Source organism: Taeniopygia guttata, chromosome 1A, assembly GCF_048771995.1.
Source record: "Taeniopygia guttata chromosome 1A, bTaeGut7.mat, whole genome shotgun sequence".
Classification (NCBI taxonomy): Eukaryota; Metazoa; Chordata; class Aves; order Passeriformes; family Estrildidae; genus Taeniopygia; species Taeniopygia guttata.
The window spans coordinates 58,846,023-58,860,430 of record NC_133025.1 but is presented as its reverse complement, the minus strand read 5'-3'; the positions used below and the strand labels follow the sequence as shown (position 1 = coordinate 58,860,430).

Sequence of the window (14,408 nt, the reverse complement as noted above, 5' to 3'; positions counted from 1 at the left end):
CATGTGGCAAGTGAGTGATGCAGCTGTGCACATAATGGGGACTAATGTTTCCCCCAAGATCTCCCCTGGATTAAATTCCACATTCTGCACCATCATATGAAAGGGAGAGATGAGAGAAAGGGAGACAAATGCACCCAACTTCATAGGCCTGCTGAGGGTAGTCATCAAAAACGAAGTTCAAGTTAACAATTTGCCTGGAGTAGAATCAGAAATATCATATCAATGAGTTTTAAGGACCTTTTAACTGTTTTAGGGCCTTTTTCTTCTTTCCTTCAGATGTCTTATTTTTCTTTTTTCCACTACATTTTTATAAAGAAAGCTTTAGTACCAAAACCAGGTAGTTCCATCATCAGTTTTGCCTGGGACAGGAAAATCTACAGCCAGCTCCCCACAGCTCACTTACCTTTCCTTGTAACATAGCTTATGGTGTGTCTGAATTAAAATGCCCCTTTCCAAGGCTCTCATTCTTAATTTTTCCCCTGGTGTCACACGGACTTGGTAAGAAAGTCCGAAGTGACTCTGTAGCTCCCTGACCTTCCCTGGATGAGAATGGAACAAGAACACCTTGATCCCTTTCTGTCCATCACATTCCATAAGCAGGACGCATGACACAGCTGGTGCTTGTGGCAGCAACTAGAGCACCATCAGCATGCACCCCTCAAAAGTAGAAGAAGCTCTTCTGGAGAGACTCTGGCCATCTTAAGGCCAATCTGCACAAGCACTAAAACATTCACAGGCCATTTAATTGCTGCCCATAGGTGACATGAAGAAAATTCCATCAGAATTGGTCACTTTGGTGATCAGATAACGTGAAACTAAAGCACCCTCTTCAGTTAAACATTCAGATCAATATTTCTCTGAATATTGCAGCTGAGGAGAAACTGATTACGTATATCCAGCTGCTTAGTGCTGCTTCTGGTTTGTCTGAAACACATTTCCTTTCCTTGTCACAACTCCCAGGTGCTACTGTGGAACAAATGGCAGCATCACTGCCAGAAGTATTTGAATAGAACAAAAAAAAGAATTGATTTGGACAATCTGCGTGCTCTTGTCATCGATGGGAGACACAACTGTGAGTAGGGTTAGGGCTGAGGCCACAACAAAGTTAAAAATGCCCAGGAATTCTCTCCTGCCACATTTCACACTGAATTGCTCCTGTTTTACAGCAGATGCTACAGATAATACATTGTGCTCCATTAAATAGGGGGAACGTTTAGCTACATTTACAAGCTGCACTGGAAATTCACTCCAGAATTACTGCACTTGAAAGGTTACATGGAAGGGGCCAGGATATTGCAGCATGCAGGCACTAGATGCTATATTTATCCATGCCACATAAACAAGAAGAAACAAAGGCAGGAATGAACAGGGCCCTGAGCATTTACAAGTGGGGGTGAAGTTGTTGTCCTCATCCAAGGGTGTAAAGCACCTGATCTGAAGGAAGTGAAGACTGGAGCTATCAGGTGAGAGTCCTGGTAGCATGGGACAGGTCACAGTTCAGACAAACATAGTGTCTACAACCAACATTACCTTATTTTATCTTGTGCATGGCCCTGTGCAAGCAAGAGTATTGAAATGAATCACAAGGAGGGCTGGGACGTTATTCTGCCTAGTCCTTATCTGCACCTCTGCCTGCTGTCTCCTGCCTGGGAGCCTGCAAGCACCTCGAACAGCCAACAGGGCAGCACGTAGGCATTTACACAATCAAAGGCAAAACGTGCCTAAGACAGACTTTGGAAATCCAGCACAATTTGGCAAACTTCAAAGCTAGTTGCCTTTCAAGCAGGCTGTGGAGGAGGCCTTGGTAAATTTGAATGGTATGATTAGCATACCGGCTGTTTTTAAAACTGCTTGGGAAGAAGCTGTGTTAAAATCCATTTCCGCAAGACACACACGTTTTTCTTTTGGACAGCCTCCACTAGCTCTGTTTCTTAAATCAGCTTTTCTGGCATGGATTTCTTCTTGGAAGAATGTACGACACCAGCTCGGCTTCCTAACCAAAACTTGACAGAATGTGTGCAGCACAGCATAATGGCAGCTCTACTCCAAGGCTTCCTGAAAGACAGAGCCCTGGGAAGTAAATCTGACTATTCCAGGTCACATCTGCTGAGAGGAGAGCAGCATGGCAGGAGATGCCAGGGCAGCCTGTCCAGCACAGTGTTCAAACACTGGTGAGGGCCACTGATAAAAGCCTTGCCAAAACAGGAGTTGCCAAGGTCTTAGAGGAGTTTCAGGGACATTTTCAAGTCTTACTAGACTTAAAGGATGATCTTTGGCAAACTCCCCCTGATGATTCTCAGCATTTCTAGAGCCAACAGTTGTTCCATCTGCTGCTGAGGCTGACTTTGAAGAATCCTTGCAAAGAGCAGCACGCTAACTTTAACACTACAAAAAGAAGAAAAAGCCATGGCTTTTCAGAAGTGACCTAGATGTTTGCCAGTAGCTTGACACACTCTCAGGTAAGGCTGTCTCCTTGTCTCCAAACACTCAAGTTACCAAAGCTGTGCCAGTGTAAACTGTGGGCTGAAAATAGAGATTCAGTGAACAGCATATATTGAAAGCTATTCTGAGGCATTAACTATTCATCTGTGGAGGTCTGATGTACAATAAGAGTGAGAAAGATCACCACTAACTAACTTCAGGGACCAAATTGCTTACTGGGATTTAAAAAAAAAAAAAATTTAAAAAAGTCTGTGAAACTCAAGACACATTCCCTGATGACAGTTAGAAGAAAGCTAAATATAAAGAAAAATCAGCAAAGAAAATAAACTTTTGGAGCTGTTGAACACAAACAAGCTTTGAAAAAGCAAAGAAAGGTCCACACAGACAACAAGGAAGGTGTTTAGTTCCAACACATAAGCTTCAGTTTCTGCCATTATGATGGATTTGCCAGTGTGTTTCAGAGCCAGGCCACTGCACTATTGTGTAAGCCTTTTTCTAATTACTGTGGGCTCTATAAAGGTTTCTTTACCATTTAGTATTATAAATAATTGTGCTTCCAGGCAGGGTTCAAAGCTCAGAGCAGCATTGGCACAGCAGCCCAGGCAGGTCAGGTGCCCTCTCTGCAGCTCCCACTTCCCTGGTGCTGAGGACAGACAGAGTGATATGTCTGTCATACGCCATTACCATTAGAACAGAACCTTGTTCTTTTATTACAGCTGAACTCTACCGGATCTCTCAGCAGGAATGCTAAGTGAAATCAATGTCTTGGATTTCCAGGCTGAGCGTGGAGGTCACAGCCACTCTATCATTTCTCAGCATTATCCCTTCTCTTTCTCTCGCACTCTCTCAGAGCCTCCAACTGGCACACAGCAGATTGAAAACAGCATGCAGTACAGGACTTACTCTGCACAATTTTACAGCCTTTTGGAGCCCCCTTCCTTTCCTTTTGGCCCACTTTTTTAGTTCATTTTTCCCCCCGCCTTTGCAAAGTAAGTTCTGTTTGTCTCCTACAGAACTCCAAGCCAAAGGCACTGGAACACCTAAAAACATAAAAAAGCAATAAAAGAAAGGAGAGAACAGAGCTGATCTTGACAGCTGCCAGTTAAAAATGGCTATGCTCAATGCTACCAGCAGATATGGCAGGGCTTGGAGTCCTGCAATGACCACAAAATACACACTGTGCCTCTTAGATCTCATGAGAAACTCTCCTGCTCCACAGGAGAACAAAATCAACCCTGAGATTTTAAGTGTGGGAGATCTACAAGCTGCAAGCCACACACAAGACCCCCCGTCTTATAAAATACACAAAGTAGGTAAACCAAACACTTTTTAAAAAACCCAAAACCCAACTATCTACCATCAAGTACTGCACAGCTTTGTGATTTCTTGCTCTAAGAGAAGAGGCCAAGACAAGGAAAAGCCAAAGGTAGTCAGAAAGTCTACAGCAAGGAGAGAGAGAAGAGACAACCTAGAGCTTGAGTCATCAACACAGCAGTTACTGATTTCAAGCCAGTCTCTCACTCTTCGAACATGTATCGCACTGAGCTGACAATGGTATTATTTATTCGTCTGGTTATTTTTAATCTGTGCTGCTTTTCTGTTAGGGTAAAAACAAGACACCACTGTCAATTCAAGGAATATTTCCTGACATGATAAAGGACATGGACAGCATGCTAGAGGGCACTAACAAAAAGGAAGAACACATTTTTCACCCAGCTCTTCCTGTGACCCAAACAAGACTGCTTTCTACCTGCATTCCTTAGCTAAATTCTTCCTGGCTGTTTTGCAACAACGCCCTCCCATTTCAGGGAGCCATCCTGGGAACAAAGCTTCCTGCAGCCCAGAGGCCCAGGCCTGGCACAGTACCTTGCTCTTGGGAGGAGGGCTGTTTGTGCTCTTGTCTGTGTGGATGCTGGTAGGGGACACAGCAGCACCAAGGTTCCCCTGGGGAATGCCAGGAATCTTGCCTCCCGGAGACACTTGCATCGCAGCAAGTTGGGCAGCATACAACTGCTGGAAAGACAGAACCAAAAAAAAAAAAGATGAGAAAAAACTGGGGTGGGGAGGAAGACAAGAGACACATCATCAATAAATAACTAACTAAAATAAATAAATAAATAAATAAATAAATGAATAAATAAATGATCTTCCCAAAACTTCTCCTACGGCAGATGATACATTTTCCTTCCAATGGGCAATTTTTATCTAGCACATGTGTGTTTCAAGACATGAATTGTCATCTTCACTTTTGTGACTCATTCCTCCAGGGATGAACGAGAGACTTCACCGTGAGAAGTGTCCCAGCTTCCCTGTGTGTCCAGGGATTCAAAACAGGGAACAGAAGCCAATCCTCATGGTTTGCCTGAGCTACTGGACCATCCTTCCTTTCCTGAGATAACACAGGCACAACACCATTTCCACCAGTAATATGCAACAACCCCTGTGAAGCACACATGCTGCTGGATATGATGGTCTCTGTGTTACCATTTCATGTTTCTTTATTTTATTTTCTGTGTTTTCCCTGTTTTCCCCCAGGCTGCAAGGTGTCTGGGACAGGGAATGTCAAAATTGTATTTAGTAATTATGTTAGGAGTCCACTGTCAGTTGAGCTGTGGGGAACCACTAGAGTCAACATAAATATACACATATCAATGGCAAAGTGCTGTCCATTAACTATTAGCAGCCCCAGTTAATTCTAAGAAGCCTTTCTGTGATAGATGCAATGCAGACACAGAGTGGAAATGTTTTTCTCTTCAAAACTAAACGAGGAAGGTACTTCAAAAACATATTTTTTTATTAACGTGTCAATACTTACAGTCGCAGTCATCTGCTTAAAGCTAAGCACTATAGGAAGAGTTTAAGGGACAGAGATCAAAAGCAGTTAGAAAGCAAACTAGAAGTGCCTGGAAGCTCCCCTGACCTCCTAATAAAACATGGAGAAAATAAACATGGTGGGTAGAAGAAGCAACAATTGCTGCTGCTTTGTGAACAGGGAGGAATTCCCAAGTCAGGAGCCCAGGATAGCAGGAATAGAATAAAAAAGATTTTTCCTGCTCAGCCCCAACACCCCTTTCCAGGACCCACGCTAGTGCTGTGTGAGTGCTTAGAGCTGGGCAGTACGTTTGTAACACCGAAGCAAGATACCCTCTGCCTGCAGGGTAGCACCTACAGAGCTTCTGAGCTGCCATATGAGAAGGGATAATGTGCTGAAATATGGAACTGAATGTGAAAAAACAGGCTGGCTTCAATACAGCTAAGGCTAAGGAGTCTTGTTGGCAGTGCTTTGTTGTTTTGCTGTTGTTTCTCAGTTAATGTCATATGATAAAGGAAGATGGAAGGGCACAAAGAAATACCAACCCAAGTTTGAAAGAGGAATGTGAGAATTCATTACATTATTTTCTGCATGAATCTGTGCAAAAGGTGCAGAGACATTGCTTACATGAGCTCACAGCACAAAAGCCCTTGATCGAAGGGAGGGCTCTGACTCTTGCACAGCTCTGTGCACCTCCCCAGATTCCCTGCACAAACCCTTCCTTTTGCTGTTGCACAGCCCTTGCCCTTCCACACAGCTAAAAGTAGCCCAGTGCTCTTTCAAGCGTAATCAGTCACCAAGCTCCTACTTATTTCTTTTTCACTCTATTCTTTTCACACTTTCTATTCTTTTCATTTTGAATCCTTTAAATTTCTTTTCTCTACTTGGATCACTGCTTGATCCTTATTTTTCCATACTTCTTAATCACAATAGTCCATCCCATTCTACCTCTTTCCCTATCAATGATTCATTCATCTGCTCTCTTTCTGCCTTTTCCTCAAATTTATTTATTGATTTACCCTCAGCAAGTCTGAACCAAAAAGCTGCAAATCAACAACAGATAAAGTCATCAAAAACAACCCAGCCCCAAGTAAGTCAGACATTCAAATGCCTGTGCTTATCAGTTGACGCTCATATTCATTCATTCTTTCTAAAGAAGCCCAAATTCTGCAGGGAGAAAGGAACTGGGTCTCTGTGAACCAGGGAAGAACTACAGCAGGCAGTTCCAAGAAAGCCAAGCCAGAATTATATATGAATTATAGATATAATACATCAGAGGTGCAATGGCTGTTAAAGAAATAGGATCCATGACTAGGGAACAGCTCAAACATAATGGGAATCTGGAGGTGACAGAGCAGATCTAGGGAAAGATTTTCCTTTTCTTTTGCTCCCTGGTGAAAAAATGATAAAACAAATTTAGGCAACTATGAGAAAAAGACAAAAGAAAGTGAAATGGCCGTTAAGCAAGAAAGGTTCAAGCCTGCTGCTAATCTATAGATTAGATATCACAGAACATGTCTAGTCCATATAAAATAGGGTAAAAATGGCAGTCAATCTGGACAACTGAAGATTCCTCACAGGCCATACAGGGCCTGAGCTTCACAGAAATTTCTAGGGGGGAAGATTTTCCCAAATGAATTTTTATCCAAAGATGGAATAATGAGAACTGAACAACATTAAATATACTCCCAAAACCACATCCAGGGATCTGCTCATCTCAAATCCTCCAGTGGTCTGTGAGCAATGGCTGGAAGCCCTCTCTTCCTCACAGTTCTGTCCTCAGCCACCTTTCTGACAATTCATGCAAAGACCAAATAAGCACTGGATAAAGTCCTGTGTAGGCCTTTACACAGGTTAAAAATTAAGAGGCTCAAACCCACTGTATTACAGGAGTGATAGAGAATAACATTGCTTTCCTTGCACTTTTTGAGGTCTTGGTTTCATTACTGTGTAGGATATAAGGACTTTTTATCTACAGGGCCTTGACTGCTTTATTGTAGCCAAGGCATTCACTTGCAATCAGTGAAGCACTACAGCTTTGGGCAGGCTTATTTTTGCTATACATAATAAGTAAGGATAATATTCCGAATTTAAAAAGATACATAATACTTCTTCAAGAAGGCAGATTTGGGCTTCTGAAAAAGCAATTAAAAAGTAGCATCTATTGATTGTTTATAACTAAATGATTATCTTCTGTCTCCCCTGCCCGTGTGCAATATTGCATGTTTTGTTAATCTTTTCTCATTAACCTCTTATGAAAATCTGCAAGGAAGCAAAATCATCAGAACAAAAGCACAATTAGATACACTTTAAAATAAGCAGGAGGTATCATTAATTTTTTAATGCTGCCCCTCTATTCTTAATGTATTAAACAAAAAACCCCCTTTCTCCCTGGGTCACTACCTAAACCATTTATAATTCTTCCAATATATTAAGCAGAAATATTCAGCTGAACTCTCTAAATGGACTAGTTCTAAGAGCTCTTGGCTTGATGATTCTGTAGTACATCAACAGCACAGCCTTGAGGTTAGGCCAGCTCTGAAAACTTTCCCCTTGGGCATTCTTGTTACACGTTAACAATGCTCATTACTGCTTGGAGGGTACACTAAAAATGAATTCTTGTTCTATTAATACAGAAAATGAGAATGAGATTTAATAGCAATTTTAAAAAGGGTTGAGCAAAGTGTTAGCAATTACACAGGCAGAAATAGTTGATTCAAGCACCTATAGGCATTTGGATTACAGTATTATCTCTTATTAAAATATTTTTATTAGTGAACAGTGGAGATTAAGAGTTGTTCATAAAAAAAAAAAAACACAGAGAAAGACAGGTGGTAGTGGGAAGTGAATCAGTTACTGCAATAAATTTGTTTCTGATAAAGTGGTTTTTCAGTGAAGACACCACAGCAATGAATTTACAAACCACTGTGCCTGAGTGTTTGAACTGTTGACTGATCCACCACTTCAATTTCTTCATCATTTCGAGACCCATCATTAAAAATTTACACATGAATGGTCTTGTTCTTTGTTTTCATTTGTTTTTGTTTTTTTTTTGTTTGTTTTTTGTGGTTTTTTTTTTGCATAATCAGGGGTGGGAGGGGGGAATGGCATAAAATAAGATTTTGAACACAAGGACAGTATGCTCCTTCAAAAACTTGCCTAAAGAAGACATTGCAAGGTGAATTTGCTAGCTTTCACTTAGGGGTGAATAATTCCAGATAATAACAACAGAGCTCAAGATCCTGAAATGCACTTAACAGTATTTCGGTTTATTTGGGGATTTATTTTATTTTGGTTTGTTCCACAGAGTTCTGAACACAGCTGAGAGCTATTACTGCTCCACCTCACATCTGCCTTTATCACAAAAATTCCCACAACGAACTGCCTTGCTCCCAGTGCTGAGGTGTGCACAGACTCTCTGTGGCGAAGGACCTCGTCTGAACTAATGTTTCCTTTACTCACCGAGCAAAAAATAGCAAGCTGCACGAAATCACCCCAAAATTGTGGGCTACACAGAGACTAGAGAAAACAAGCTAAATATTGAAAAGCTGCACTGCTCCTTCCCATGGCCTCCAAATCCATCTGACTTTCTTTGAGAACTCCTGGCTATTCTCTGCATTTAGCCAAAGAAGACAGGTAAGTAAATCACATATCAAGGAACAATAATAAGTATTAGAAATTTGGGACTGGGCTAGTTAATAGATAATTAATATATTGCTTCTAATGAGAGAGCATTGGTGACATGTGGAAAAACTACCAAGAGAAATTTTGACTTATGATGTTTCAGTCAAGGTCAGATGTGTTCCATGAAGGTGAACTTTAAACAAAATTTATTGTGTTCAGTAATATTTTACATCTTGTTTTGTCAGACTAGACAACATAATAGCCTCTCTAGCGTTAAAAAATCCTGAGACTTAGAAGGAAACATTGAGGAAAACAAGTTCTCGTTAGAAAAACCGTGAAGCATTCACAAACAGAATAAGGCTTCATTTATACACAGGCACAGCCTTGGTAACCACCATCTCTCTCATATTAGGAAAACATCACTTTTAGAATCAGTGACCACAAGTCTCCACAAAATACGATTCTCGTAGCTGATCTCTAGGGTCCCAGCAGCCCTTATTCCTGAGAACAATCCCACTGTAGTCACCAGGCCAAAACAATACTTGCTTTGACTGTAGAACAGTAACGGTGACCAAAGTAAAATATGCATGTGCAATTTATGGTAGTTCTGAGTTTTCTTAGAAACTGGTGTAATTTTGATGGCTAGGACATACATTGTAACTAAAGTACAACTCTGTTTAAATTTATAGGAACTTCTATGGGAAAGACACTAACTGTAACACCCTCAAACGTGAAGAAATGCAGTTTTCCTTGAAAAGTAGTCTTTAATTCTGCCAGTGGATAAATTTTGTTCAACTATTAGCAAGGTGAGAACCAGCACTCACGACACAACTGACAGCTCCTGGTGACACAGGAAGACGGTAGGAAACTCCAGATTAGAGCCTAGACCTCATGGCTCCTTTGTCCCAGCCCTAACAAGAAGACAATCCTTCTACAGGATGTAGCTGTAGGAACTTATCAGTAGACACTTCCTATCAGAGACCAACAAGATCTGTTAGTCTCTATGATAAAATATCATTGCAAACTGTGTGTTTAAGATTGCCTGCTCCTTACAAGTGAAGAGATTTTAACTGGAAAACTGCCGAAGTGGCCTACATATTCATATATACTATGTTCACACCATATGATACTAATTGAAATAGAGTGACTATATGGAATGCAATTGGAGAGGAAATTTGATAATGTCTTATGGAAAAAGCTTGCTGGATGAAATGCTGCAGATAATGTGTCCCCACTGAGGAAAAGTAATTAATATTGTATGCATTTTAAAATATTAAAAAAAAAAAGCTGGCAACAATTTATTCCTACTGTTTGCTGTGCAGCACCAGAATATAATGTATTCTGACTGCCACTATTATTAATTATTTTTATACCAATGGAACTTCTCGTGTTAGAAAGAATGCCCAAATAATGTCTTTAAAGTAAGGATATACTTTGGGCAGCATATTCCTTATGGATGATACAGTAAAATACTGTAGTAATTTAGAGCAGTGACAAACAACAGGCACGTGCAGCTTCAGAAGGGGCATTTGCTCTGTAAAGTGCATTGCCTTTATCACCAACTATTCTGTAATGCAGGATAGAGCTGACTGTTCTGTAATGAAGATGAAGTGTTTGAATGAAGGTTTCACATGGAGACTGCTGCTCCAGCACAGCTCTGGCAAGTTAGAAGCTTGAAGTCACTAAAGTGGCCCAGACATTTTACTCCATAGGAAAAAACTCACTGCTGCCTATTTGTTTACCACAGGCATGCTTCCCAAGAGCTTTATTTTTTTATACATATATCCAGATTTTTGGCAAGTAACTCAGAGCACCTGACTTCAGTAAGTATAATTTTTCATATGAGAGACCAAAATTCTATGAGTGGTTGTTTGACAAAACACTTATTTCATATTGCATTGCTTTACTTGACTGGTAGTGTATTAAATCATTCATTGCTATCCATTAGGTGACCAGAGTAGTTAACAAGCAAGCACTGCCAGCAGAATTACTGTAAATAAGGTTCTATATATTTCAGATTGCTGAGCTATAATTAAGGCATTTCACTATTTTACACACATTTCCTTAAGCAACTCTTTCTCAGTTTTTATTTATAGATTTTCTGTTTGCATTTTAAGTTGTTGTATTCAACAGGGAATTAAGTCAGGGAAAATCTGTGCCTGCTTTAGGATTGATACTGAATTAATTACTCCAAATCTGAATACTCTGTGTCTCCTGAAGTTAAGTGCAGAGCTTGTAGTAGAAAGATTAAGGTCAACTGCATTTCTTATTTTGAGAACATGGATTTGCTGACTTGAATGCTGATATATTATCAGGTTCTTATATATTGATTATATTCTAAGATTCCTTGGTGACTTGTCCCTCTTCTTCAGGCATGAAGTAGTGAAATAGGTATTCTGCACTCAGCCTGCTCTAGAAACGTTTTCTTGAAAAGCTGTGAGTCCTGAAATACTGAAGTCTCTCTTTAAAAGCGACTCTTTAAAAGAGTAAAGAGATGATAATCACCTACCAGAAGCACCAATGCCAAATTAGTTTGTTGGAGGGGAAAAGAAACAGATGCAAATACTCACACTTGGATACTTTTTGCCCCCCTATAGTTGTACCTTTATCTGTTAACTATGACATCCAACAGTCAAATGAGAAACATTTTCTTTCCTGTCTGTTTCCCTTTTAACACTAGGAGTATTTGTGAATCTTAAGTATCCTACAGCTGTATCTGCTGTCCTCGGAGGGATGATTTAACGTTGTTCCTCATTTATCTGACACGTACACGAGTTCAGTGACATCTACTCAGCTCACTCAGAAACTTAATTTGCTCTTTGACCTGAGATGTACTGCATGTTCAAAGCGTTTGGATAAAAGTGCAGGAGGTAGAGGGACAAATGCTCAGTCCATCACAAACAAGGCTGCTCTCTTCCAGCTTGGTAGAGAGGAAGGAATGTGACGCCTGTGCCTTAAAGGGGAGCTAAAGACTGTGTTTGAGCTATTCCAACATGCCAAACTTCCCTGGGAAGAACACAGAAAGGAAGAGGCATAGTAGAAGGAGAATATTGAAAGGCAGAGACCAGTGACAGATACACCATCCAAGCTGCAGAAGAAAATGGACTTGCCCCAAAAGCTAAACTAAACCAAACTGATTTCTAGAATAGTTATGAAGATTTTTTTTTCTGTTTCCCTTTTTCCATAGCAAGAAACACTAACAGAATGTGACACAGCATCTTTATTCAGCTGTGTAAGTTATTTTATTTTATTTAGTTTTATTTTATTTTTGGACGTGGAGAAAGTTTATTATTTTTGGAGAGAATAATATCACTCCTACAGTGTAACCTTTCCAGTTTATGAGTTTCTGTGCCACAGAAAATTTTCATTCAACTAAATTTACCTCTCATGTAATTTTTTTTCGTGTTCATTGTTTTAAAATCTCCTTCCCCAAGTTGTCAAGAAAGCTAACAAGTGCTACCTCATCCCGTGAGATCCTGCTGTGAAGGTGAAGCATCAATCCAGGGCAGCAGCTGTCCTCCCCAGCAGCACACTGTGGTCCCTTTCCACAGAAGCAGAATATTGTACAAAGACTAAGGAATGCTCCAGCTCACACGTACTTTTAGTTTGGCCTAAAGCCACATGGAATCCCCTCTTCCAACACAAAGCTCTTTCATTCTAGGTATTGTTAAAGACAAGGCTTGAAGAAAAAGTCCATCAAACGTCTTAAGACCTGTGGGAAACTGTCATTCCAATCACTGGCAAAGAAATTGCCCCAGTTTTGAACTAGAATATTTTGAGCCTCACTGTATCAGAGCAAATCTGTGTTCCAAACCAGAAAGCAGCTGAGGTTTGCTTTGGTCAAAGTTCTGTTTTCTCAACAGGGAGTCCTATCAAACTGAAACTCATGGGAGTGCCTAACTTCCAATCAGCCCCATTGCTCGAAGCTGGATAACTTGGATGCTTAAAAACACAAATGCATGTTAGTTTAATTGGGATGCTCGAGCCTGGGAGAGGACAGGCTACAAAGAGGAGATGTTAAAGCATGGGAGTGCCATTATTTTAACACAGAATTGCTGGGAGAGAAGAAAGCACTCAATTAATGTAATTATTTTGGAGTTTTCTTCATTATAGGAAAGTCCCTCTTTAACAAAGTGAAGTAACAGAAACAATAGCAGTTCAATTTTTTATTCTTTGATTTTATGATAAAATGGGTGTGGTCTGTAAAACTCCCCCTCCAATGGAGCCCATAAAACTCCAGAGAGCCTGAAACCTCTGTGGAGCTTTGGCAAACTGCTCAGGAAATAACATAAGAAGATGTTTTCTGGTTCATCTCACTATTTCCATGCTGACAGTGATGTAATGGGAGAAGTGACACTTTGCATACCCCAATAGGACATGTACAGAAGTTTAGTCTTTAATTCTTAGAGAATTTGTTCCTTCAAAGTCTCTGCAAACATCTGAAATCCCTCAGGATTCAGTTTCTGACTCCCACTACACGAAACTGCAGACAGAAAGGTCCAGTCACACTGCATGGCCAGACTGCAACCCATGCACAAAAAGCCTGGAACTCACTCCAGTATTCCTCTTTGGCACATCCTGTACTGGAGGCTTAAGGAGCTGTAGGCACAATTACATGGTTGAAAGTCAAAGGTAATTTTCTCTTTAACTTTCATGTCGCTCTCATACTGTGCCTCACCCAAGTACAAGAAAAGCCTCTGGAACTCTACACAGCTGCCCCTGGTTCCACCAATCCATGTGGACAACCAGGAACGGCTTGGAGCCTCATGTTTCCACAGCAAGTGGGAAGCTTTGTCCCTAATATCAACCCAACCAGGGGAAAAGCAACCTTCTTGCCCTGCCCTCCAAGTGCAAGATAGTAAATCCCATATTACTCCAGCTCATCCAGGTTACCCTAAGGAATGCCCACTCCTTTCTACTTTTCCTCTTCAGCATTTTGCTCTTAAGACTAGACAAGAGTGAACACACAAATTCATCCCTCTGAATTCTGGTTATTGAGGCAAAAAGGATGTCCTTCACTGGCAACAGGGCCACAAACTCTCATTTACTTCTTAAAGAATTCCACATAGCCACATATTCCACAGTAACTGAATTAACACTGATTAACTAGTAACAAGCTCTATAAACCCTTAGTACATCTCATCCATCCCTGATTATTTATTAAATTGGGTTTCAACAACTTTTTTTGAGGCCCTGATTAAACTGGAGGATAAAAAAAAAAGAAAATAGACTCCTGAGTAAAAACAGTGCTTTTCGAAAACTGTCCTCCATACCAACTTCCAGTATGGAATTTTTTGTAACAGCAAGATGGATCTGCTTGTGCAAAACCATGAAATACAGAAATTATCTTAGGAGACATTTTTCAATTGTTTATAATGCAGCTAGGTTATAAAAATAAATAATCCATATCTTTAAATTGTTCATCTGGAAATTTGGATTAGGAGGAAAAAACCCCAACAGTTTTCATGTTTTATAATGAAGTATCAAAACATGAAACTCTTTTCAATCCAAAAAAAAATGTGTCAAAATT

At 40.4% G+C, this 14,408-nt stretch overlaps 1 protein-coding gene across 44 annotated transcripts in view; it reads right to left on the bottom strand.

The window, feature by feature from the left end:
• Positions 1 to 14,408, bottom strand: part of SOX5 (SRY-box transcription factor 5) — a 612,816-nt gene that overhangs the window by 52,536 nt on the left and 545,872 nt on the right. For 43 of the 44 annotated variants that reach the window (XM_072923570.1, XM_072923583.1, XM_072923589.1 and 40 more), the window contains one exon: positions 4,309 to 4,455. In XM_072923570.1, the coding sequence (XP_072779671.1) occupies positions 4,309 to 4,455 (147 nt within the window). The remainder of the gene's footprint in view (positions 1 to 4,308; positions 4,456 to 14,408) is intronic. The other variant, XM_041713810.2, reaches the window with a different exon arrangement.